Source organism: Thunnus thynnus, chromosome 8 (genome assembly GCF_963924715.1).
Source record: "Thunnus thynnus chromosome 8, fThuThy2.1, whole genome shotgun sequence".
NCBI classification, from domain to species: domain Eukaryota; kingdom Metazoa; phylum Chordata; class Actinopteri; order Scombriformes; family Scombridae; genus Thunnus; species Thunnus thynnus.
The window spans coordinates 24639185-24662774 of NC_089524.1; the positions used below are offsets into that span (position 1 = coordinate 24639185).

General features: G+C 40.5%; 2 protein-coding genes across 3 annotated transcripts; one reads left to right on the forward strand and one right to left on the reverse strand.

The window, feature by feature from the left end:
- Positions 1-1279: 1279 nt before the first annotated feature.
- Positions 1280-18722, forward strand: arhgap45b (Rho GTPase activating protein 45b). 2 transcript variants are annotated; one of them, XM_067597375.1, is made up of 24 exons: positions 1280-1848; positions 3001-3229; positions 3844-4029; positions 8148-8288; positions 8961-9045; positions 10243-10315; positions 10493-10568; positions 11141-11272; positions 11600-11661; positions 11781-11891; positions 12122-12202; positions 12356-12523; positions 12766-12903; positions 13043-13239; positions 13344-13447; positions 14261-14347; positions 14508-14609; positions 14731-14894; positions 15038-15226; positions 15312-15449; positions 16145-16419; positions 16524-16761; positions 17310-17412; positions 17820-18722. In XM_067597375.1, exons 1-24 carry the CDS (start codon positions 1576-1578, stop codon positions 18269-18271), a joined length of 3804 nt encoding a protein of 1267 aa, XP_067453476.1. In that variant the 5' UTR covers positions 1280-1575; the 3' UTR covers positions 18272-18722. The 2 variants fall into 2 exon arrangements, with proteins under 2 accessions (XP_067453476.1, XP_067453477.1); XM_067597376.1 differs by lacking the exon at positions 1280-1848 and adding an exon at positions 1986-2436.
- Positions 18723-19154: 432 nt separating this feature from the next.
- polr2eb (RNA polymerase II, I and III subunit E, b) lies at positions 19155-23368 on the reverse strand. Its single transcript, XM_067597377.1, has 8 exons — positions 23170-23368; positions 21878-22052; positions 21602-21717; positions 21356-21436; positions 21167-21225; positions 20163-20241; positions 19691-19763; positions 19155-19307 (listed from the first exon to the last, which is right to left on the reverse strand). The coding sequence occupies exons 1-7, from the start codon at positions 23224-23226 to the stop codon at positions 19698-19700; spliced, it is 633 nt and encodes a 210-aa protein (XP_067453478.1). The 5' UTR covers positions 23227-23368; the 3' UTR covers positions 19155-19307; positions 19691-19697.
- Between the last annotated feature and the right edge of the window lie 222 nt (positions 23369-23590).

A 23590-nucleotide genomic window follows, 5' to 3' on the forward strand; every position in this document is an offset into this window, starting at 1 on the left:
CTGCATTTTTACCTACTGTAATCTTGAGGTTTGCTTTGTGCAGGAGCCTTGTGTCAAAATCTAGTTTTAATACATTTAATATATCAGTTGACATTATGCTATATGGTGCATATTCTTAAAGGGCTTTGTGTGTAATCAAATGATGTCAAACTAACAGAAAGAGAGGTTTCATTCTGTCATTTCATCACAGCAGTTCTCGTTGTCCAGTCCCCCTCTGGTGGTCAGAGCCAAAAATGTGTAAATATCATTTTGATGTGGCACTCACCATTTAAAAGCCAGTATTATAAATAATAATAATAATTTAAGATTGATTTGTGTACCATATTTTTTAAGCACAAATGTGTGAGAAAGGAAAAGTATAGAAACAAAGACAGAATGGAAAAAAATACATTTTAGATACAACAGAATAACTTCTAATTATGAAATTTAAACACTACTGAATATTTACTGTTGGAGACTGAATACTGAAGTTAGAGTAAAAATGTAAAAAGTATTGAAATCTTTTTTAAATACATTGTTTGTTTGTTTTTAAATATTGAAATATTTTTTAGTTTCAAAACAATCTTTATGAACTGATGTGCTTTGAATACCACCCTGACATTTCTAGATGGTCACTTAAATTTTTACAATTTTAAAAAATGAGTTTTTCTTTTTTCTCGTGTCCAGAGCTTCTCATCTGCTCTTCTCTCTCCTTGATTGCTTTTTCTATTCTTGGTATCCTTTAAATTTTTCATCATGACATTTTGGTGTCTGAATTTCACCAAACCAATCTGAGCACCTTGATTTTCTTTTCTTTTCTTTCTTTTTTTTTTTTAACTTGACAGTTCTTTGACATTGCACAACTAATTATTAAACTAATTATTTACTAGTGATTTCAATGAGGGGAATTCAAACCTCAGAAATAAATAAAAACATTTGTAAATCCATTTTAACAAGAAGTATATATTTCACCATGATGTTTTCAGCTAGTAGAGATTCACATCTTGAGGGTATTTCTTTGCTTTCATAAACGGCAGATAAAATAAACTCGAGAGACCTGCGCAAGCGCGAGGTTTGGTGTCCTGATTATCCACTGATATGACTTTGATTGATAGGTCTTTTTTTTTCACTTGACTTATAAAATAGAAGTCAGTATAACTCAATTTCAGAGTTTTGGGCTGCATGAGCCCCTCAGGATTGTAGTTTACTGTGTGGAGCAGGTGCACAGGCAGGCGGAAGGTTACCATGAAAAGCTGGAGGTCACACCACGGAAACACACGTGTGTTAAGATGAATTGATTGCTGTCAATTTGAACAAGGCGAGTTGTTTGTGTCTGTTAGGTTTTGTCGCAGACATTTCTCATTTCAAGTCTGTTTTGTTTGAACGAGGAAGTTTGAGTTCAATAAAACAGTTTCTTCAGTCCAGTTTAAACGGATTCAATCTTCCATAAACTTTGTCAGAAAGTAGTATTGCTCCCGCGTGTCTCTCCTCCCCCCCTTGAGGAAACAAACGCGTATCCGCGCGCGCGCAGAGCGGATACAGCGCACAGTTTGCGGTGAGCTGTCTGTCTCTCTGTCAGTGAGCCTGCGCGGCTCAATGTGCGACAGCAGGAGGAAGACAGACAGACAATTATCGTGGCTTAAGGTTGGCCTGGATGGCACCGACGTCCCGCTGAGCGCGAGCTGCAGAGCACCCAAGTGGCGAGTAGGGGGGTGGGTGGGGGGGCTATACGTGAAACTTAAAGAGGTCGGGATGGACGGAAAAGGCACCCTGAAGATGTTCAGGAAGAAACGGGAACTCATCAAGACGCCATCCATCTCGAAGAAGAGCCGAGCAGGAAGCCCTGGTCCGCAGAGCGGCGCCCAGTCTGTGAGTAGCGCATCACTTCTGGTTTGTGTGTGAGTGTGTGAGTGTAGTGTCAGATGACCTTCAGCTGGAGGGGACCGGCTGCAGACAGGGCTCAGTACCAGGAGTGACAGTGTGTGTGTGTGTGTGTGCGCGTGCTTGTGTGTGAGTTTGAATACTGTTAAATCAAGTTTTGTTTAAATCTGAAAGATCTGAGCTGGTGTGATGAGGGTGAGAAACTGAATAGTGTGAAACTATTTGTGCCGTTATAATGCCACACAGCTAAATAATTAAAACTAACTGTGTGTGTATCTGGCTCATTTCTGGCACATAGGAAGTATCTTGTGTGGGGTTTTTTAACACCAAGAGAGGCAGGCTACAACATGTGTGTGTGTGTGTGAGTGTATGCGTGTGAAAGCTCTTGCCCGATCAGTTTCAAAACTTGACTAGTAGAATGGGGACAAAGCTTTAGAGGGAAGGAGCATGCTGAAACGTGGTGGCAAAAATAGCTACAACCCTTACTCTACGAGTCAGAGAGTTAGGAAAGCTGAGTCTAAAGGCAAGGACATACTGGACATACTGCCTAACAAGCACAATGTATGGCTTAAGCAGGTACGTGTGAGCATATACAAATGAGATCTTATCTGTCTACAACTGATGGCAAATACGCAGGGATGCTTTGTTGTGAAACCTTGTTGTAGAAATGTGAAATTCTTCAACCAGTGAAAAGATATTTGCGTTATTTGTCGCAGTGACAAACAATCCTTTGCTTTGCCTCATATTTCAGGCCTACATGGACTATAATCTAAATTTATAAGTGTGAGATGAGTGAGATTAACCGGGCAAAGCAAACATCTTCATGAGTTTTTATGTGTGTTTTGTAGACACATGAGAAGGTCGTTTCCACTCCTGCAAATATCACTATTCATAGTCCAAACAGTAAATGACATTTCTGTGTTTCTGCGCTCAGTTTGCCACACCCGTCAGCCGCTTGGAGTGAGGAAGTGTTGCACAACGCGGCACAGGATCTTGCGAAAGTCTTCATATGTGTGTTTACCAACAACAGCTTAGCTTGCATTTACGTTGGTCATGTTTGCGCCCTCATGCCATTCAGGTGGAGGCGGATACCTTAAATCGCGTGACCTTTTTTGCTCTTATCTTCCTGTCCTCCCCCAGCTGTCCATTCTCCAGGAGCAGCCCCGGAAAGATGCTGGTGATGCCGCCCTCTCCTCTTCGCCCTCCTCCTCTTCAATGCTTACCCCAACGTCAGACCCCTCCCCATCCTGCCCGGGCACCCCGAGCGCCCAGCAGAGTAAGATGGCAGTGATGCAAGGAGTGGGCTGTCCGTCTCCCATGTCCACCCTGAAGAGACCCACCAGCCTGAGCAGACACGCCAGCGCTGCAGGTCCGGCTCAAAAACACCAGCACCTAATGGTCACATTGTTTATATAGTGAAATATACTCAAATACAGTCTGATTCCTCTCCGCTGTACACGTGCAGGCAACACGTTCACACCTGCGCCGAAACGGAAACACAAAGCCAATCTGTAGAGAGAGACATCTCAAGGTGTCAAATGTTCAAAATACCTTCTTTCTACTGGAAATTTACCAACAGGCAACTGATTTTTTTTTTTTTTAATTCAAAAAGCCACTTAAGGATTATAAATAAAGTGTGCAAAGATTAATTTTGAAACTTCAATACAATTTAAAGAGTCAGCTATGGTAAAGTAGTGTTCCAAGGACTGTTTTTCCCATCAATAGTCAATCAAGATTAGCATTGCAACCAATTTTTTCAATTTATTGTGGAGAAAATGATGAAATGGCAGTTTACCAGAGGATAAGGCAGCAAATTCTCATATTTCAGAAGCTGAAACTAGAGAATGTTTGTTATTTTTTTCTTGATAAATAGCTTAAACAATCAAATATCAAAATTATAGTCGATGAGTTTTCTGTTTGTGGTTTCAGCGTTACACTGGACGTTAAACGCTTGAGTCATTGTGCTCCGTCGTGTCTCCTCAGGGTTCCCCCCTCTCCAGTCGTGGGTGTTCACTAAAGGCCAGGGGAAAGGAGCCTTGACCCCAACCCCTCCGTCCGATGGTCCTGAGAGCACGGCCATTGAGGTTGAGGATATCCCAGCCCTGCTGAGGGACGTGGCGCGCTTCGCTGAGGCCGTGGAGAAACTGAAGGATGTCGTGCTGACTGAAGGTAAGAACTGTGAACGATTTAAGTTTTTTTTTTTTTGTCGACAAACTTCCACCAGCCAGGCACAGTTCACAGAGGGGTGAGACGGAGGCACAGATATTTCTGAATGAGTTGGGCTCCTGTCTGTCTTGAGAGATGGGTCCATTTTTGCCAAATGACAAGTCAGAGAAACTTGTGAAAGGAAATGCATTGTGGGTGGATCTGGGTTTGGAACAAACGCTCTGAGAATGAGTCCTGATCCTCCTTTTGCTGCGCTGTGATCACAGAGCTGAAGACATGAATAATGCCTGTTTTCACAACATAAAACACTGTTGAGCGATGATGCCTGGTGACAGTGTGTCATTGTTTCTGATTGGTGTCATTGTTGTAAGTACATGTGAACTCCTAAATTATGGGAACAAGTTATCCTGCAGACAGAACAATAGTGTTTGACTTCTCTCTTCTCCATTTTGACACAAAGAGGACAAAGAATCCACAGGAGGCTTCTGTCACTCTTACATCAGTCCTGTTCGCCCACTAGGGTTTATAGATTTTGATGGTACAAGTATAGTTTGGAGGAAAAAAAATCACTTTTTCACAATTATTATGCATTAATTTATTTCACAATACTACAAATGGATGAAATCACATGAGTTTAGAGCTGAACTGCAGCATTATCAGAGGTAGTCTCAGGCTAAAAGTGAAATAAGAAAAATGTAATAAATAAACCACACCAAGATAAACTTCAACTGGACATTGCAGTAATGACTTAAATTGATTTCTAATATATAAAAAACAGTATTTTTTATTATCAGCTCAAGATGAACTTTTTTGAAGTTAGTAATATTTTCCCCTGGTGGAAAATATTACTAATGTTGGTAATAAACTGAAGTGTTTTTATTATCAACTGTCATCCATGCCTATTTTCTAAAATTAATTTTTAACAATCTATTTTAATAATGTAATTTTAAATGAGGCTTGAAAAAAAATCCTGTTTATTATTATTGTTTTTTTTTTTTTTGCAGTGTTAGTGAAAATGAAAGAAAGAAATTGAGAATATCTCTTATGCAGGTGTTATTAACCACTGAATTGCGACTAATTAGATCAGATGGTGTATTGCTGGAAGTCTATGTCAACACATGTGCGTTGCGTTTGGGGGGGGGGGGGGGTTCGTGGTATAGAAGGGCGGAGCCACCCTGCACCAGCAGTTTACAAGTGGCTCTGAGCTTCCTCTCTCCAAATGAAAGGCTGCGTTTCCGCTGCGCCCACAGTGTCGACCGCACTCTTGTCTCCAGCAGGAAGCCAGCTTCTTGTTTACTGCAGCCTCTTATACACATTCTTCCTCCTGCGCAAGGCAGCAACGCTTAAAATGGAAAAACACCTAAACTTTCCTTGTGGACTAGATACCACTTGTTCAGACATAACGCCACCTGCTACACACGTTTGACCTAAAAAGAACAGGCGCTTTAGTTTTGAGTTTCAAGTCGTAAAGCTCTCGCATCAGGTTGTTTTCTCAGGTTTCTTTTTTCAAGCAGAGATACGTGGTGAAAAGAAGAGACAGAAAGAGCTGTTTACGTGTCTTTCTGCCTTCTGTTATCTGACTCTGTTCTGTCACGTTCTCCACCCAGAGTGAGCTTTCTAAACAGGAAGCCATGATGGATAGCCTCTGACAGAAAGGCCTCGTCCACACTTCCTCCTCTGATAGGCTGGCTGCATCACGGTGACGCGCCACCACCCCTCCTCTTAATCAGCAGCACAATCAAGAGTTTTAGCCACGTCTCCTGCCCACTGCCATCCAGGGACCGTTAGGTTCCACTTAATTTCTTAAACATTTTACCTCCTAAATGTTTTTTTGTAAAATTAAGGTGATTTCCTTTCATGAGCTACAGAAAGCAGATGTGGTAGAGTACCAGAATTAGTTTCTAATCTTGCAAAACAATAGAAAAGACCACATCCTCTCTGGCACAATGTTCAGGTCACTCTGTTCTTACTGTGCTACTGCTGCACAGACACTCTGACACACATTTTCTGACAGACAGTGGAAGGATGGAGGATCAGCTGCCCTCTGGCCTTCTCTGGGAGCGAGCTGGCTCAATTAGCAGAAGGCCATACGGAGGATTATGAGGTTGCAGAAAAAAAGTTAACAAAACCAGTGTGTGTGTGTGTGTGTGTGTGTGTGTGTGTGTGTGTGTGTGTGTGTGTGTATATGAGGAGGAAATGAGACTGCAGATGTGTCACCAGTTACATCAAAGCAGAGAAGCTGGCACAGCGCTCGACTCGACCTGTCTGACACTCAGACTTATTTGCTCGTTATCGCTGTCTGCACTCAGACACTGTTTCTCTGCCGCTCCTCTCCACTGCGCACCAACTTAAAGGAGCATACTGCAGATTGTTGACCATCAACTCTCTGATTTTCACATTACCGATGAACATTTTTACAAATGTACCACGATTCTTTTGGGCTGACGTTCACACCTTCCATACCGCAGCACTGGACAAACATTGACTTGCAGAGACTTAGAGGATGGGTTCACAGTTTTTCATGCCCTAAACCGATAGTCAGGTGGCCGAATGAACATTGAAATAGGATTTTCTTGCTGTAATCATTCCTCCTGATCATACTGACCATTATGAGATCCCTTCATAATGCACCTACAATGTAAGTGATATGGGGGAGGGGGATGAATTTAAAAGTTTATCTGAAGCTAATATGAGGCTTCAGCCACCAAATTAGTCAAATCAAGTGGATATCTTTTGAAAGTTAGTCTTTTTAGTGCCAAATTCCCTCTTTTGTTACGGTCTTTTACCACATTTCAACAGAGAAATATCGTCTGAGGAAACACAAAGAGGGAATTTTATACTAAAAAGACAGTAACTGTGGAAGATATCCACTGTATTTGACTAATTTGGTCAGCTGAAGCCTCATATTACCTTAAGATAATTTTTTAAATACATTTTTTCAAAAAACAAGGACTGTGGATTTTGTCCCCAATCACTTACATTATAAGTGCATTTGGAGGGATCTTCTAATAATCAGTATGAACGGGAGGAATGATTACAGTGAGCAACACCTTTTTTCAATATTCATTTGGACATCTGACTACTGTTTGAAGACAGGTGTGAAAAATTGTGAACCTGTCCTTTAAAGGGGGTACTCTACTAATTTAGTACTTCACCTCAATAAAGTTGGGATGTTCAAAGACAAAGCAGCAGAGACTCAGATGCTGACTTTTAGTCTCTTTGGGGGGGTCAAACTCCAGCAACCCTGGATTCTGTGTTTCCCAAAATGCAACTTGATAGATTCTTTAAGATTCTTTTAGATTCTCCTTATTAATGCTCAGTTGTTTGTATCATAGGCTTTCTGTTATAAATTTAAAGTCTCAAGCAGAAACTCAGATCTATTTTTTGGGTAAGGCTTAAAAATCTCCCTCCACAGCCACAGAAGACATTATACAACCGTTTTGACAGGCTGAGTGGTACCTCTCATGACCAGGAAACTGAACTTGCCCCTTTTAAAACAGAGATGCAAAATTCACCGCAGTGAACACTTGATGTACTTTATTTTTTGTCCAACGTTACCATCCAGTTGTAATGCATTTTTTTAGTAGGGACCATTTCAAATTCTTCCTTGTTGCACTCATGGACACTCTGGACATCTGATCAAGGATTGTATAACTCTCCCATCAGTGCTGGTCACTGGTTTACATGCTAGAGCTTTCTACATCGAACTGAGACAAGTACTTTCTTTATCCTTTCTGTTGTTGTTGCACTGCTGTGGGCTGGGAGGAACAGCATTTCCACATTTTTTGGGAGGGGTGGTTTTTGGGGGTTTTTTTTTGTGTGTATGCAAATACACAAGAAAATGACAAACTAAATCTTGAATCTTGAAATATGAGTAGGGGAAAAAGAATCTCAGATGTGAGAGCCTTGAAGGCACAACAGAAGAGCAATTTCACAATGGTCCCTGTTTGCAACTGTCTTATCATGCAATGATAACATGACACAAAAAAAATAAAGGCAACTAAATACTTGTGATTGATTGAACCAAACATCCAAAACCAGTCCTACTCAGCCTGTTCTGTCTCTTCTGGTTTCTTGCTCGTCTCACCCGTCTCCCCTTTCCCTCCCTCCCACTCTTCCAGGGAAGGAGAGTCAACGGCCCGTGGCCCATGAGTGTTTGGGAGAGGTGCTGCGTGTGCTGCGTCAGGTTATTAACACCTACCCTCTGCTCAACACCGTGGAGATCCTCACTGCAGCTGGCAAACTCATATCCAAAGTCAAAGGTCAGTCAGTTGTACAGAGACGCCCTCAGTCATAAACACAATGTATGGAAAACACATGCAGAGAGAAGGATGTACGAAAAGAAGAATGTTTTTTTATTTTATTTGTTTATTCATAATCCACTTGGGGAAATGCTGATGAAATAAGATTTAATATTCTATAATTTAATAAATTCATAAAATCTAGTTTTATACATATGCTGTAAACATAATTTAAGCTAATTTAAATATATTTTCTGAATATATTTCTAATTCATGGAATAGAAGTAGAAATAAAACTGATTAAGTCATGCTTTATGTTACATGGATTACAGACTATTTATTTATGACCTGAATCATAAATACAAAGCTGACAAACAGATGCACCTGTAGATGTTGTTGTTGTTGTTGTTGGGTTGATTAATGTGTCTGAATAATCCCAAGAGGGACGGGTCTTATAAACGGCCAGACAGGAAAATAAAGCTGTTGATTTTTAAACATAAATTTCATCCATCATCCTCAGTCAACATATACAGTACCAGTCAAAAGTTTGGACAACTTTTCTCATTCAAGTGAACAGGATGATGTATTCAAACATGTGACTGGTACTGTACGTCTGGCAGTTGGTCACCACTGTTAATCAAACCACACCTGAAACCTGAACACATGCCTGGCTGTGATTTTTTTTTTTTTCAGGTTTCCACTACGAGGCCAGTAACGAGGCAGACAAAAAGGAGTTTGAGAAGGCAATAGAAACCATTGCAGTTGCTTTTAGCAGCAAGTGAGTATCTGCTACACCTTTTTTTTTTTTACAATAGGTATGATCATCAAATTATAACCTTTTTAAACCTATAATAATACACTGCTATTTTATCTTGCTTGTACCTATAGACGGTTATTGTCCTCGCTCCAATGACTGTATGAGAATGTCAGTGATGTGTCAGTTGATCCATATCAGTGTCTGAACAGGCATTACTCATTTTACAGCCAGAAGACGCAAGTATTACGCACGTTTGTATGTGTGTGTTAATGCGTACAAAGTAATCCGTTGTTGGGAATTGGAGAGAGAAGTGCAGCGATGGTGACACATTTGCATGAGGCAGAGCTGAAAACAGGAAGTGGTTTTCTTTCTACCGTATGACACAAAACCAAATCTTGAAAAAGTTGTTCACTACCTGGGTGCTAAATGAACAGATTGACAACAGGGAGAGGATAAATCATCGAGAACATTTTCTTTATTTGGACATTGAGATGCTTAAAAAAAAAAGCAATGGAGACCAAATAAATTATTAAATGTAACAACTATGAAATCTGTTTTTCTAAGATGAATAATTTTTAACTGAATTTATCCAAAAAAATCTAAAAAAATGACAACAAGAGTCAACATTGAGAAGACAAATTTGTCAGTATTTATATATTTGCAGTATCACATGCTTGTGATACGGGCCCGTTACGGGTTTAGACATGTCAGAGCTTTAGGAGGAAGTGAGCTGGCAGAGACAGTTGAAATCTGCCTGACGAGTCTGTTTCCTCATTCTCTTCTCTGCTCTTCCTCTGCTTGACCCCTTTCTGTTAACAGAAAACACACCAAGATGGAGATTCCACTTCCACAAGTCAACCACATGAAAATAAGAGCTGGCACAAGGGTTTTAGAAAAAAATAATTAAAAAGTAATTTTGAGGACAGAGAAAAAGAGAGTTCTGATAGACACAAGTAACTCAGATCAAACTGTCATTTCCTGTCTCTGTACCTGTTGAGATTTCCTACAATGGCCTCTTCCTCTTTTTCTCTTTCGTTTTTGAAAATCTGCTCAATGCGTCCCCTGTCGGTCAATTTTCACAAACACATGCTTATCGCTGAGAAGACGTTCATTCTTCTCACCATGATCTCTCATCACAACCCATATTACATGTCCATTATATTTGTGCTTTTGCCAAAGTTGCTGATGTCAAGCTGTGTCTATTGTGTTTCCTATCAGTGTGTCTGAACTGCTGATGGGAGAGGTGGACAGCAGCACGCTGCTCTCCCTGCTGCCCACTGAGAAGAGCAGGGTGAGTGCCACCACTGTCATCCCATTTGTACATTTTAAAAACTGTAGGATTCATACACAGTGATTAAATATCTCTTCATTTCCCATCTTTCCTCTGAGTGGAAATAAAAAACTCCCTCAATTGTTGACGAGCCTAGATCTATGCTTGTCAGTAATGAATCATCTTTGTGCTTTGTAGTCGATGGAGAACTTGTACGCTGCAACAGGCCAGGGAGGAGACGGCAGCCACTTCAGGAGCGACATGCAGGACATGGGTAGGCAGTGACTCACTCTCCCTCTTATTAACTCTTAGGTGCCATTTGTGACACCTGCTGCTTCTCACTTTTTCTCCCTTTTTACACATTTTTATAAAAACGCTACTTCTCATGATTAATCTTTGATATTTTCATATGAACATCTGTAAGTTTGTGCCCTCAGTCATCTAGATTGTAGTGACCAAACCTTTTTTATAAGATCATGAAAGCTTTTACCTTTGTTGCTCCACACACTGGATGGCAAGTCTCCCCCCGCAGATGTAAATACTACTTTAACACTAATGTGTTAAACAGCAAGATTGACAGCTGATGGATTTGACAGCCATATCCTTCATAAACTGAACAGATAAATCCAACAGGAGAACCCGCAGAAACTTTATTTCATTACAGAAAATCAAAGAAATAAGTTTATAAGTGAGCTCAAAATAAGTTGGAGACAGTCGCTTTAACTCTGAATCTTCACACCCTAGCTGCAAACTCTCGCCTCCTACAAGTCATAATCAGCCAAAAAAGTGTTTGTTGTCATAGTGATGAGTTGTGCAGTGACCCATGTTTGTTTATTTGACGCACAGCCAAAGCTGAGGAAGTGGACGTGATCCTCCAGCGCAGTGAAGGAGGGGTGGACTCTGCTCTGCTTTATGCCAAAACCATTTCCAAGTACACAAAGGACCTGATAAGCTACGTGGAAAAGCGAACCTCACTGGGTGGGAGCGCTGAGACAATTTGTGGATTATTCGATTGGTCATTTGAAAGAAAATAAATTTGTGACGATATTTATCCTGTAAAAAAGAATATTGCTTGCTAAACAGTTTTATTTCATTGTAAATATGATAAGTTTAGGTTATTTAACTGTCAGTTAGAAGAAAATAACACATTTTAAGACACAGGTTTGTTTCTTTGCAGCTTGTGATTAGTATTTGTAATTATTTAGATTTTATAAATAATTAATCATGAATTGATAATGAATAGAGTGAATGATTAGCAAGTGGTTGAACTACTCGTGACATTTGATTCTGTTCTGTTTTTACCAGAGATGGAGTTCTCCAAAGGCCTCCAGAGATTATACCAGTCCTGCAAACACAGCATAACACATGTAAACCTCATTTATTTCACCTCTAAAGATACAATTACAAAAATTTTTTTTGTAAAAAGCAATATGACATTTAATCCCTCTGTCATCGATTATCAATCATTATCATTTGCTCCCTCCAGCCCCATATGCCCCTCTTCTCCATCTACTCTCTGGCTCTGGAGCAGGACCAAGAGCAGAGTGTGGGTCTGCAGCAGGCCACCACCACCCTGCACAGCCAGACCTTCATCCAGGTACTGAAGTCACTTATTACCTACCGCTGCTGGTGATACTGGAGTGTTTTATTGCATCAGTATGTGGTACCTGAACCCCCATGCACCGTTTTGCTGTGCTGCTCTTACTTGAAATGCACCACAACATTTGAACTCAACACACTTTCCATAATGTGACATCTCTTCCAATCAGGACTGCCCCTGCACCCCTCATGTCTCATATCTGTCTGTATGTTTACTTGTTCCTGCAGCCTTTAATGCAGCGTAAACAGGAGCATGAAAAGAAACGGAAGGAAATCAAGGAACACTGGATCCGAGCTAGGAGAAAACTGGTACGATACGTTCTTCTGTGTACGTGTGCACGAAGCGCTATGTGTTTACACTGTTATGTTTGTCTGACTCTCTAGTAATAATAAGAAATGACCTAAGACCTAACTTTATTTGCTTTATTTTGTGTGTGTGTGTGTCTGTGCGTCTGTCTTTAGATGGAGTGTGAGGCAAACCTTCGGAAGGCCAAACAAATCTACATGACCCGCTGCGAGGAGTACGACAAGGCCAAAACAGCAGCCAGCAGAGCAGAGGAGGAGGGAGGAGGATCCACAGCCAAGTCTGTGGAGAAGAAGAAACGATTAGAGGAAGAGGCTCGCAACAAGGTTCTTATCATTACCTACGACTTGATTTTATATCCGTGACTGTTGTTTCACAGCTACATCATCTAGGAAGTATATGTAGTTCTTCAGCAGTGTATGATTATGTGAAATTGAAATGATGATTGAAACTTTTTTTTTTTTTTTTAATCAGTGTATTAAGGTGAAAGATGTCTACCTCCAAACAAGAAAACAAAACACACAAGTAAACTGAAAATTAAAAAATTGCAATGTGCGTCTTTGTGTAGGCAGACGAGGCGGAGGCCACCTACAAGACCTGTATAGCAGATGCCACCACTCAGCTGCATGAGCTGGAGCACACAAAGGTCACAGTGCTGAGACAGCTGCAGGACGTCATCAAGCAGAGCGACCAGACCCTCCGCTCGGTCAGAACAAACACACACACACACACACACCCTCATCGCTACAACAGCATATTCTTAACTTTTTACCTTCTCTCGACTTATACTCTAAAGTTTTGAGCAGTGATGGAAGCTGGAAATGTTTTTCTTGCTCCTCCGCCAGGCGACCATCTCCTACTACCAGCTCATGCACATGCAGACAGTAGCCCTTCCCGTCCATTACCAGACTCTGTGTGAGAGCAGTAAGCTGTACGACCCGGGCCAGCAGTACGCCGCCCACGTGCGAGACCTGCAGCTACCAGAGCAACCGATGGTCCAATACACATTTGAGGCCTACTCCCCCTCCAGCACATCGTCACAGTAAGAGCAACAATTGACAGCTGTAATTCTGAATTACACGTTTTCTGAATAGGTTTCCAATTGAAATCGTAATAATTTAAATAAAGATATATTTCATCCTCCAGCCATGGCCACAGACCAAGGAACGACAGTTTCAACACAGAGCAGACGAGCAGCACAGACAGCCCCACCGTCAGTGTGGATACAGCAGCAGAGACGCACCACAAGAGTAAGAGACGTCTGACGCTGCTGCAGATGTTACTACACTGTGGTTTTGTCAAAACGATTATCAGACATCCAGTCTGTTGCTGAGCTTTTCCTGTAGTTCATTTGTTCATTTCAGTGCAGATTTTAAACAGCAGTTTGAACAGCAGTGAAAACACAAAGCATGTTTGTATCTAAGGTAAAATAACTTTATATATCATGTAGAGATAAACTGAGAAAACCAGATGAAAGTGCTGATGTGGGGCTTTCACACAGTATTTCATGTAGACCATTAAAACATTTTTTGAAAGAATTTTTTTTAAATCAAATAAATATTTTTTTTATTTACAGGCATATATATATATATATATATATATATATATATATACTTTCAATGAAAAAGGCACAAAATGAGTTGAGATAGAATCCCTTTAAATGTAAATATACTGTAATATAGTTTAATTTCTTTCACAACTTTTACAACTGTAACTGGATGTTCTATAATAATATTTTGAGTGATTATCACTTAAGATTAATAAATTGTTTTTATAGGTCCTGTCATTTTTCTTGTAATTTGGGTTCTTAGTAGCTTTATACTTTAGTTAAATTAAAAAAACTAATAAGTCAGACTTGGTAGCTGCGGTTGTGCTGAAAAAAAGATACCATGCATGAGGAGTAAGGACAGTTTAAAAAGTGCTCAACAAAGGAACACGAATGCATAGATAGTTTTACAAGTGGCAAAATGAAATAGAAAATATCAGTGAGGATTGTATTTAGCTGAGCAAACCCACTATGTTTTATACTCACTATTCCCATATACTTCTTTTGTTATCCGCAGGGAAGGGCCATAAGTCCTGGGATTCAATAGTGAGCGATGACAGTATTGGAGGAGAGGGAGGCCTGGAGTCTCCCACTGCCAGCACAAGTAAGCTACAGCTCAGTGCTGTTGTACAGATTCACAGTAACAAACACCAGAATATCTCATTTATAAATAACAATAAATGAGAATTGTGTCACCTTTTCCTCAGCTCATGTTCTTAAAAGCACACATAGTAACATATTTAAACTGTATTTATTTATTCTAGGTGACATCAGTAAAATGGCTCGGACGTCATCCACTGGAACAATGTCGTCCAATGAGGATGCAGATGAGAAAGACGGGAATGTTGCCTCATTTGAAAGTCCAAGTAAGATTTACAGATTGTCCTTAATATCATGTGTGAAAATGCATTATCAGTCTTCACATTGCAGGATGTGGGTTTTGTGTGAGTTTTCTGGAGTGTGTATGATGACGGTCATTCTCTTCAGATATGAACGGCATGGATCCTGATGGGGTGGCTTCCACCAGGCCTTTCCGTAACATCGGCTTGTCTAAAGCTGCCCAGACCCACCGGTTGAGGAAGCTACGCACTCCTGCGAAGTGCAGGGAGTGTGACAGCTACGTTTACTTCCAGGGAGCCGAGTGTGAGGAGGTGAGCTCTTCATCATGTCACAACCTTTCGAGAGTGATTCACATCCCGGAATGTATTTAAAGATAGAAATGTGCAGCTTTTGAAGCGTCTCATTGATGATTAGATGTGGTCCATCTGGTCAACACCTTCTTCTCTGTCTTCAGTGTTTCTTGGCGTGCCACAAGCGCTGTCTGGAGACTCTGGCCATCCAGTGTGGCCACAAGAAGCTGCAGGGCCGCCTGCAGCTGTTCGGCAGAGAGTTCACTGCGGTAGCAAGCTGTGCCAGTGACGGCATCCCCTTCATCATCACCAAATGTATCTTTGAGATAGAGAGACGGGCACTCAAGATGAAGGTGAGAATTTATTTATGCTGCATGTTTGAATCTTTGCTTCAGGCACACACAGAGGCATTTTAAACCGTCTGCTTCCTGCTTGCAGGGCATCTACAGGGTGAACGGGGTGAAGACTCGTGTGGAGAAGCTCTGTCAGGCCTTTGAGAATGGCAAGGAGCTGGTCGAACTGTCCCAGTGTTCGCCACATGACATTAGCAACGTCCTCAAGCTTTACCTCAGACAGGTACACATCACCTCATCAACCAGAGACGTGCGCTAACACATTCTAAGCAGCCCATGATCACAGTTTATGAGAGAGTATAAGTAGTTGTAATAGTAGTAGTAGTAGTAGTAGTAGTAGTAGTAGTAGTAGTAATCTTCTACTTGTTCAAAGTTTTAGTATAATAAAGCACAAAAACATCCATATATTTATCTTGTTTTTTTAAAAATAATATTTTATTAAACCTCTAACTATCAGAAACATGGTGGACCAAAAGACTGTTGCAAATAATTATAAAGTAGCTCATTCTTTTATATTTCATTGGACAATTAAGATTAATTTAAAAAAGTAATTTTAAAAAGTAAACTTGTATGTGTATGTATGTAAAATGCATAAATCAGTCCAGCAAAGGACAAATCCAATTAAAACAGACATACAGTTGAATATGTAAATCAACTTGAAAGTTTTTTTTTTTTTTTATTTAGATTGTTGTTTATTTGCATATTACCTGAACAAGAGTTCTCACTGGCAATCATCTGGACTTCTTACTGATTGGTTTAATTTGTTCATGAAGTCTGTTAATGTAATTAATTAAATATTAAAAAAATAAATGTTTTATAGTTACTTGCAAGTCTTGCTTCACCACACATTAAATGTTTTGTGTTCATGCTTATTTTAAACCCTCTAACATACTTTTTTCCCGTATCCTTCACCCTCAGCTGCCGGAGCCAATCATGCCGTTCCGCATGTACAACAGTCTGATGGGATTGGCCAAAGAGAGTCTGCACAGTGGAGACACACAAGGAGACACGCCAGAGGGAGAGGAGGCAGAATCGAGCCGTAGTATCCCAGGAGTGAGCAAGGGGCTGGAGGACCGGGGCCCTGACACAGACCCAGATGTCCTAAACCTAGTGGAAAAACTGAGGCTACTTGTGAGCGAGCTGCCCAAGGCTAACGTTGCCACGCTGCGCTACATCATTCGCCACCTTCGTAGGTCAGTAATTATGCCGGTTCTATCTAATAACAGCGGAGACCAGACTGTGCTGAATTGTCATTCATCCCTGACCCTCCTCATGATATATTCCTCCTTCCTTCCAGGATTGCAGAGCTGGAGGAGGATAACAAGATGAGTCCCAGTAACTTGGGTATCGTGTTTGGACCCTCCCTGATGCGTCCGCGTCCAACCGGGGCCACAATATCCCTGTCCTCTCTGGTTGATTACCCCCACCAGGCCCGCATTGTAGAGGCCCTCATAGTCTTCTACTCATCCATCTTCCAGTCTAAAACCTCACAGTCACACAAAACCAGCCGCTCTGCTTCCACCTCCACTCAACAGGTAGCACCCTCTGTCTTCTGTGGATGGATGGTCGTCTCACTAATTATGCGTTTGTACCAGGAAATATGTGTAACATTTTATAATGCGGGTAGTAACTTTATTAACTGCAGTATTTTTTTATACTGAAATAGACTGCTGAGCCTTTTTAAATTACCATGGGCTGAAGTTTATATGAAATATTGGAGGTAGATTACTGTTTGTAAACCCAAATGATTTGCCTACAATGACAGCTAGAGTAAGAAATGAATTTGACTATTGTTTTCCTGTAGATTACACTTCCTCATTTCTCATTTGCATTGCAGCACATTTTTCAGTTGAACTGACCCGGGCCTGTTATGTGATGGCTCCCCTTTATGTCACTCCAATAGTCAACAGGCAAAAAACAGAAGTGTTAAAATGTCAGTACATCCATTTCCCCATCCAGAGTTATGACCTATAATCTTCTCTTCTGATTTGCATGTTCAACATGCCGTTAGTTATAAAAGACCAGCATAAAAGAATACTGTGATAGATTTCATGTTGAATGACAGTCTTTCCATTTCTTTCAGGGTAGTACTGCAGACAAGACAGGGAGCTCCCCTGATGGAGAGGAGGATGGAAGCAGAGAGGAGCAGAACAAACCAGATTCTGACAAGACGGAGGAGGGATGCAGTAAGTCCTCATGAAGCCTAGATTGTATAATATTGTTATTGGGGCGGCTGTGGCTCCGGAGGTAGAGCTGATCGGTGGTTTGACTCCTGGCTCCTCCAGTCTGCATGTCAAAGTGTCCTTGAGCAAGATACTGAACCCAGAATTGCTCCTGATGTGTCATTAGTGTGTAAAAAGCGCTTTGAGTGGTCAGAAGACTAGAAAGGCGCTATACAAGTACAGTCCATTTACCATGTTGTAGATTCAAATTTACAACTTCTTAGTTCTGTGTAAATAAAAATCAGATCATGATGTCCATGTAGCTCCCATTGAGTTCATTGTATTTAAAAGTTGGCAGAATCACTTCTAAATATATAATTATTATATCAACAGGCCTGTGTTTGAAATGTATGAAATGTATCGCCATGCAGGTAGTTCTCTGGGATCACTGGGCTCCAGCGAGCAGCTTCCCGACTCCGACTCAGAGCTGGACGAGAGCGGCCAGCGGACCGCACACTCCCAGATTCTGATAAAGCAGGAGAGCGAGGTAAGCATGGACGACGACCAGCTGAGCTACAGGGACAGCCTGGACCTGTCCAGCCACTCTGCAACTCACACCGATCCAGAACAAGACACAGATCAGGACCAAGAAAACCCAGAAGGAGCGGAGCCGCCCGCGCTGCCAGACAGCGCGCCCCCAGATGATGAAACAGGGACAGAGCAGGATCTGAGCGCCTCACTGGCCGAGCTCAACGTGAACCAGTCAAACAACAACTACCCCTGCTCCCCTATCTTAAACCTGTCGGGGCATCCGCTGGCACCTCTGTGTGGGAAGAAGTTGCCTCTGACAAGAAACAGGGACAGTGAGCCTGAGTTTGTCTGATATCATTGTCAAACTCATGACTTGAGCGGCAAGAGTCAGTTTACAGTACAGCAAAATTGAAACAGAGGGGATTATTTTTAAATGTAGATTAAGAGCAAATTTAAGTTTTTAATCTGTTGCAGCTGTATCGAATTGTCAGAGGAACAGCTGCACGCTTACTGCTGTTTGACGCAATTACTCTGGTCGTTTGAGGTGTCATCCCAAATGATTTAAGCACTCTTGGTATTTTAAAGTGTATTTACTTGTTACTTGCTTGAGGGCTAGTGAGTAGCAAGTCACATCAGAATGCCTGCAAATTCTATTAAAGTGCTGCTGGTTTTATTTCAGGAGTAAAATTATAAAAAAATAAAAATAAAAAAAAAATCAGCCGTTTCTTTTAAATGTTGCCTGTATTGCCTTTATGAATGTTCTGTCTATTTTAATAAAGATTCTGTATTTTAAAGTCATCAAAGTCTTGTTGATTCATTATTGTTGTTTGTGATGTTTACAGGTGACAGAAGAGAAAAGGGGAAGTAGGGTTATCATAAGGTGAGCGGGTAAAATATAATTTAACCAAATGAGAAATTGGTAGCACTGACAAGAAAGCTATGATGTATTCACTTCCTCACAGCGGGAGGGACAACAGAACAATTCATAGCTGTGGACGGTAACTTTGATCTGTGATGTGAGGCAGAATCAGCCGGCCATTTTTAAAAGCTTCAGTCTGGCAGCTACAGCATGGCTTTCAGATGGAGAAAGAGGAAGGTAGGTTTCTAAAAAATCATTACAGCATAATGTCTGTAGATTATAAAGCAACAGATTTGTGTTGTGCTTTAAATTAAAACCTCCTGTTTGTTAAATGGTGAGACTGTGAACTGCATAGGTTAAAGAAAACAACACTCTGTTCCATTTTGAATAGTTTATTTTACAAAATCAGTAATTACAAGAAAAACAATTTAAACCACATAAGCCAAAAGCAGAGAGATAATCCATGGATGAAGGCTGTGTAACATCTTCAGTTTCCTTCACTGGTCCAAAATGTTGATCAGAACAAAATCTGGGAAATAAACACAAACAAAATACTTTCCATTTATGTTGGCTGATGACTCCTGTTGTGTCAAATGTGAAGGCATGTAAAAACACGGTTTGACACCTGCAAGACTTTCCAGTTAATTTTGACAACTCGCAACAACATCATCATCATCATCACACTTCATGTATGAACACGTCTTGTTTACACATGAAGTGTGGTGACCTCGCCTAAATCCCAGAACAGTCCCAAATTCAACACATGCAGAGGTCTTTAAATTTCTAATGCTTTCAAGTACATGAATATAAATAATAGTAAAACAAAAATGACAAAAAGTCTAATATAACACACCAAATTTCATCTCTGATTGTCTTGACCTTAATTAAAGTGTTTGTCCAAGTAACACTTACCTAACTGTCACTGCACCAGTCTGTATGTGATGTACCTTCCAGCTGTTTCACTAGGTCTGATGATCTTTACTACCTGGAAAAGTAGAAGAAAAATAGCAGAACTTCACGTACTTTGACAGCCTCCTGTCTCACTGTTGACAATTAAATTAACGTCACAACTATACAGTTTGAACACAAGGTGCTTGTTTTTGTGGGTTGAGTAACATTCAAATGAGAGCTGCTATCTAAATCTACAGGCACGCTTGATGTGCAGATAATAGCCATAACCAGAACGTTGCTACTGCGAAGTCTGATGGGGCAAAAAAACAATGCGGCCAAAACAGTAATAAAGTGGAAATACTCTTAAAACACCTTTAAAACATCATATGACAGATCATGGAAAACAATTTAATAAATGACCGACCCAAGATAAAACACACAGCACCATGCAGCGATAAATGTTTCATGCATTATCTCAATTAGAAGAGTCTACCTGTCCTCTTTTCAAGCCGAAGTAGCGAGCCACAGGGTCCCCAGCTTGGATCCTCGGCAACTGACTTTCCTTTAATTTACTGAGGTAAAAACGTTAAGGAATGTTTCATAAAGACATGAAATACAGCGTGATGGCGGTCTTTAGCTAAATCACCAATTTAATTCTTTATGACAAATAATAAGTATTCTGAAAAAGTGAGTTTTTCATAATATAGCCCCTTTTAAGAAAAATCTTCAGTGCTTGTGTGTATGTATTGGGGTCTCGGATGTGCCTATTAAAGCACAAACTGTAAAACAAGACCACCCGAGCCATTCAGATTTGATGCCCATTCTTACATCACATGGGGCAAAGCTAAGGGAAACAAATTTCAGGGCTGGAGCAGGGGACAGCCCCGTGCTGACAGACAGCTGATCAGCAGAGCAGAGCTGGATAGTCCTGCGTCACTGCTGCTGCTGTCTCATATTCAGGAGTAATAAACACCTGATCCTGCTCTGATTAGGAGCAGTTTACCAGCAGGAGGAGTCTGTTTATGAAAATTTGGGGATTAAGTGGGTTCATCTTCAATTTAGCCGAAGATAACACTAGAATCACACACCACCTCCGCTCCTGTCATCGGTAATAAACATCTTAAATGCTGGTGAGTTTGTCGTCGTTGCTGCAGTATTTATGCCTTTAGATGACCTTATTTTGAGTGTGGATGGAGCAGCTACAATGTTAGCATAGCTCTGATCGATCTGAACTCCATTCAGAAAACAGTTAAGTAGTTCTTTCAGCATCCTTTTGATCTGTTTATTGCAATTAAATCACAGCAAAATCTACGTTTATTTGCACTCAAAAAAGCAGTTCTGAACGGGGCTGTTAAGACAGGATGAGACGGCTGCTGTGGTGTTTGATCCTGGTAGTATTTTGACCAAAGCATGTCAGATACATTTAACCCCAGGGAAGTGTGTTAACTTGTGGAAAAGGGGTATTAATATGGCCTCTTTAAGTAATAGTAAGGATACTATCTTGCCAGAAGTTCAGTCACTTCTTCTTTTGTCATGACAATGTGCTCTGGAACAAGCTGAAAGACAAAACAGAAATGCATCAAAAATAAAATGTAATCACACATCTGAGGCATAGGCTGTAGGCTCATTTAGAAATATATTATCAATGGGATTTTTATACAGTGGACTTCTGAGTATTTTGTTTACCTCATGCTCTGTGATGTTAATAAGCAGCTCCTGTTGTAGAAACTGTTCCAATATATATTTGGGTGCCATGTCTACTAAAGACTATAGAGAACAAAATCCAAAACAGAGACAGAAAGACATAAAGACAATATTGTCACAGCATAATTACAAGAGACATTCAGAAATCATAAATTTTATCCTTTTCATCATATAAAAGTATGTATTGGCATTTAATGTAAATATAAATTCTGCAAATTAGGTGTTTACCTGTTTGGCAGATGGTGTCATACCCATCTGAACAACAATGATGGCTCGTGTGATGTTCTCCTCCTGCATCCTCTGACAGTACATCTTAATCGTTTTGATTCCTACTTTTGGCTCCTCTGATAGGGGACAGAAAAAGATGACTTTATGATTTCACACAGCGGTATGGGTCATACAAATAGATATAAAGTGAGAGTTCATCAGTTTAACTCACAAGTAAATATACTATGCTGGCCTCATTAGCTACAGGACAATTTGTGTAATTAGGTATTCACCTACCAGGAAAGAAAACAAACATCTGGTCGGTGGGGTCATCATTGTGTGCCACCAGCACAGTGAGGTCTGTGCGTCTGGGGCGACCCTCGCTGGGCTTGTCTCCGAACTGACTTTTGAACTCGTCCAGTGTCTGGTCCAACTCATCCTGTGTCACCAGGTAGCCTCTATCGTGGCAGAGCTGAGGAAGTCAAGGTGAAGCCATAAAGTGAGTGAGTGTAACCATAATGCTAACACAGCAGGCCAGAACAGGCTAGAGATTACAAACCACCACTATCATGATACTGAAGTTAGCTTCCGATTCACAGCTTCTGATTCAGGGTTAAGGGGAAAGTTAATGGAAACAAAGATAGTGATTTTTATAGGCAGAGTCTGCATTTCTTTTTTTTACCACTTACACTTATGTAAAAGTGTTAGACATCATAGAAACCCACTTTCAGATTGTGAAACCTTTATTTTGCTTATGAAAACTGAAAAAAAGGGCGATTTCACTCCCCATCCAGATCACATTAGACCAGGTCCAGATCAAAAACCACTATACTTGGACCTGTCCAATCTGGACTAGATTGAAAAGAGACTCCAGAGAGTCATTAAAACACAGTTTCAGATTTGTGAATCCTTTAATCTATTTGTGAAAAATATAAAGGAAAGGTGAGAAAACAACGACCATTTTGTATTTAAAAGAAAATTTACCCTATAAAGATATTGTGTGATTGTATTTCAAAAAGGTAAAAATAACTTTATTTTTAAGTGAGAAAGGGGAGCTCTACATAGCCATAAGTCGTGTTTTTTTTTCTTCCATTTTTTACAAATAGAATAAATGTTTCACAAATCTGAAAGTGGGTTTAAACAGTGTTGATGCTTTTACTTCGATGTCTAACATGTTTACAAGTGTATGTGGGGAAAAAACTGAGAATCAGTCGCTAAATTTCATTATTAATGTTTCCCTTAACTTTCCCATTAACCCTGAATCAGAAGCTGACTTTAGCGTCGTCACTACCTGCAACTGTAGGTGTTTACCTTTCCATTTTACATGAAAGGTTGGAGTTAGGTCTATAGTTTAGATTTAGTTCTGCCATTTCTGCGGAAAGAGGTTTGTATCGTGTCGCAGCCTGAGGGTAATTTACAGCTTCCTGAAAGTGTAAATTCAAAGTCTCTTGTTCTCAAAAACAAGATTAAAAAAAGAGCTGTAATTGTACCAACATCAACCCTAAACTGAGGATAAAATCAACTACATCGCCGAAGCTAACTTACATGCTAAGCTAACTAGCGAGCTAAACTGTTCATATGTAAATCACCTGCATGATGGTTTTGCGAATCTTCCATAGTCTGTATGTTTCCTCTTCGTCATCCATACTCTCTCAAATGCTTCACTTGTTCTGGATTTAATTCAAACTTCAATTTTTGGTCATCTATCAGATCAGAATATACAAAAATCCTTCCGGCCAAACATGCGACGCACGTTCTCGTTTACCGCACAGACTGATGACGTCCGACAGGGTCCGCTTCTTCTTCTTCTTTTTCTTCTGCGGTGTTTGCTGGCATCCATGTAGTTGCATTACTGCCATCTTCTGGCGTTAGTTAGCTCTTACAATGTCCTGATTATAATCTTTGCATTTCCTCCCTTTTTTTGACGTATACCTATTGCAGTTGGTGATGACATGTTCTACAGTTTCTGGCTCCTGACAATGCCCACAGAGACCAGTTGGTTGTTTCTCC

Bases quoted from the DNA above. Each gene is read 5' to 3' on its own strand.
- arhgap45b (XM_067597375.1), top strand. From the start codon at position 1,576: ATGTGCGACAGCAGGAGGAAGACAGACAGACAATTATCGTGGCTTAAG. The intron at 8,289-8,960 runs GTCAGTCAGTTG...TTTTTTTTTCAG, and splicing joins ACTCATATCCAAAGTCAAAG to GTTTCCACTACGAGGCCAGT. The intron at 9,046-10,242 runs GTGAGTATCTGC...GTTTCCTATCAG, and splicing joins GCAGTTGCTTTTAGCAGCAA to TGTGTCTGAACTGCTGATGG.
- polr2eb (XM_067597377.1), bottom strand. From the start codon at position 23,226: ATGGATGACGAAGAGGAAACATACAGACTATGGAAGATTCGCAAAACC. The intron at 22,053-23,169 runs GTGATTTACATA...TGACTTCCTCAG, and splicing joins TTCGCAAAACCATCATGCAG to CTCTGCCACGATAGAGGCTA. The intron at 20,242-21,166 runs GTATCCTTACTA...TTTTTACCTCAG, and splicing joins ACTGAACTTCTGGCAAGATA to TAAATTAAAGGAAAGTCAGT.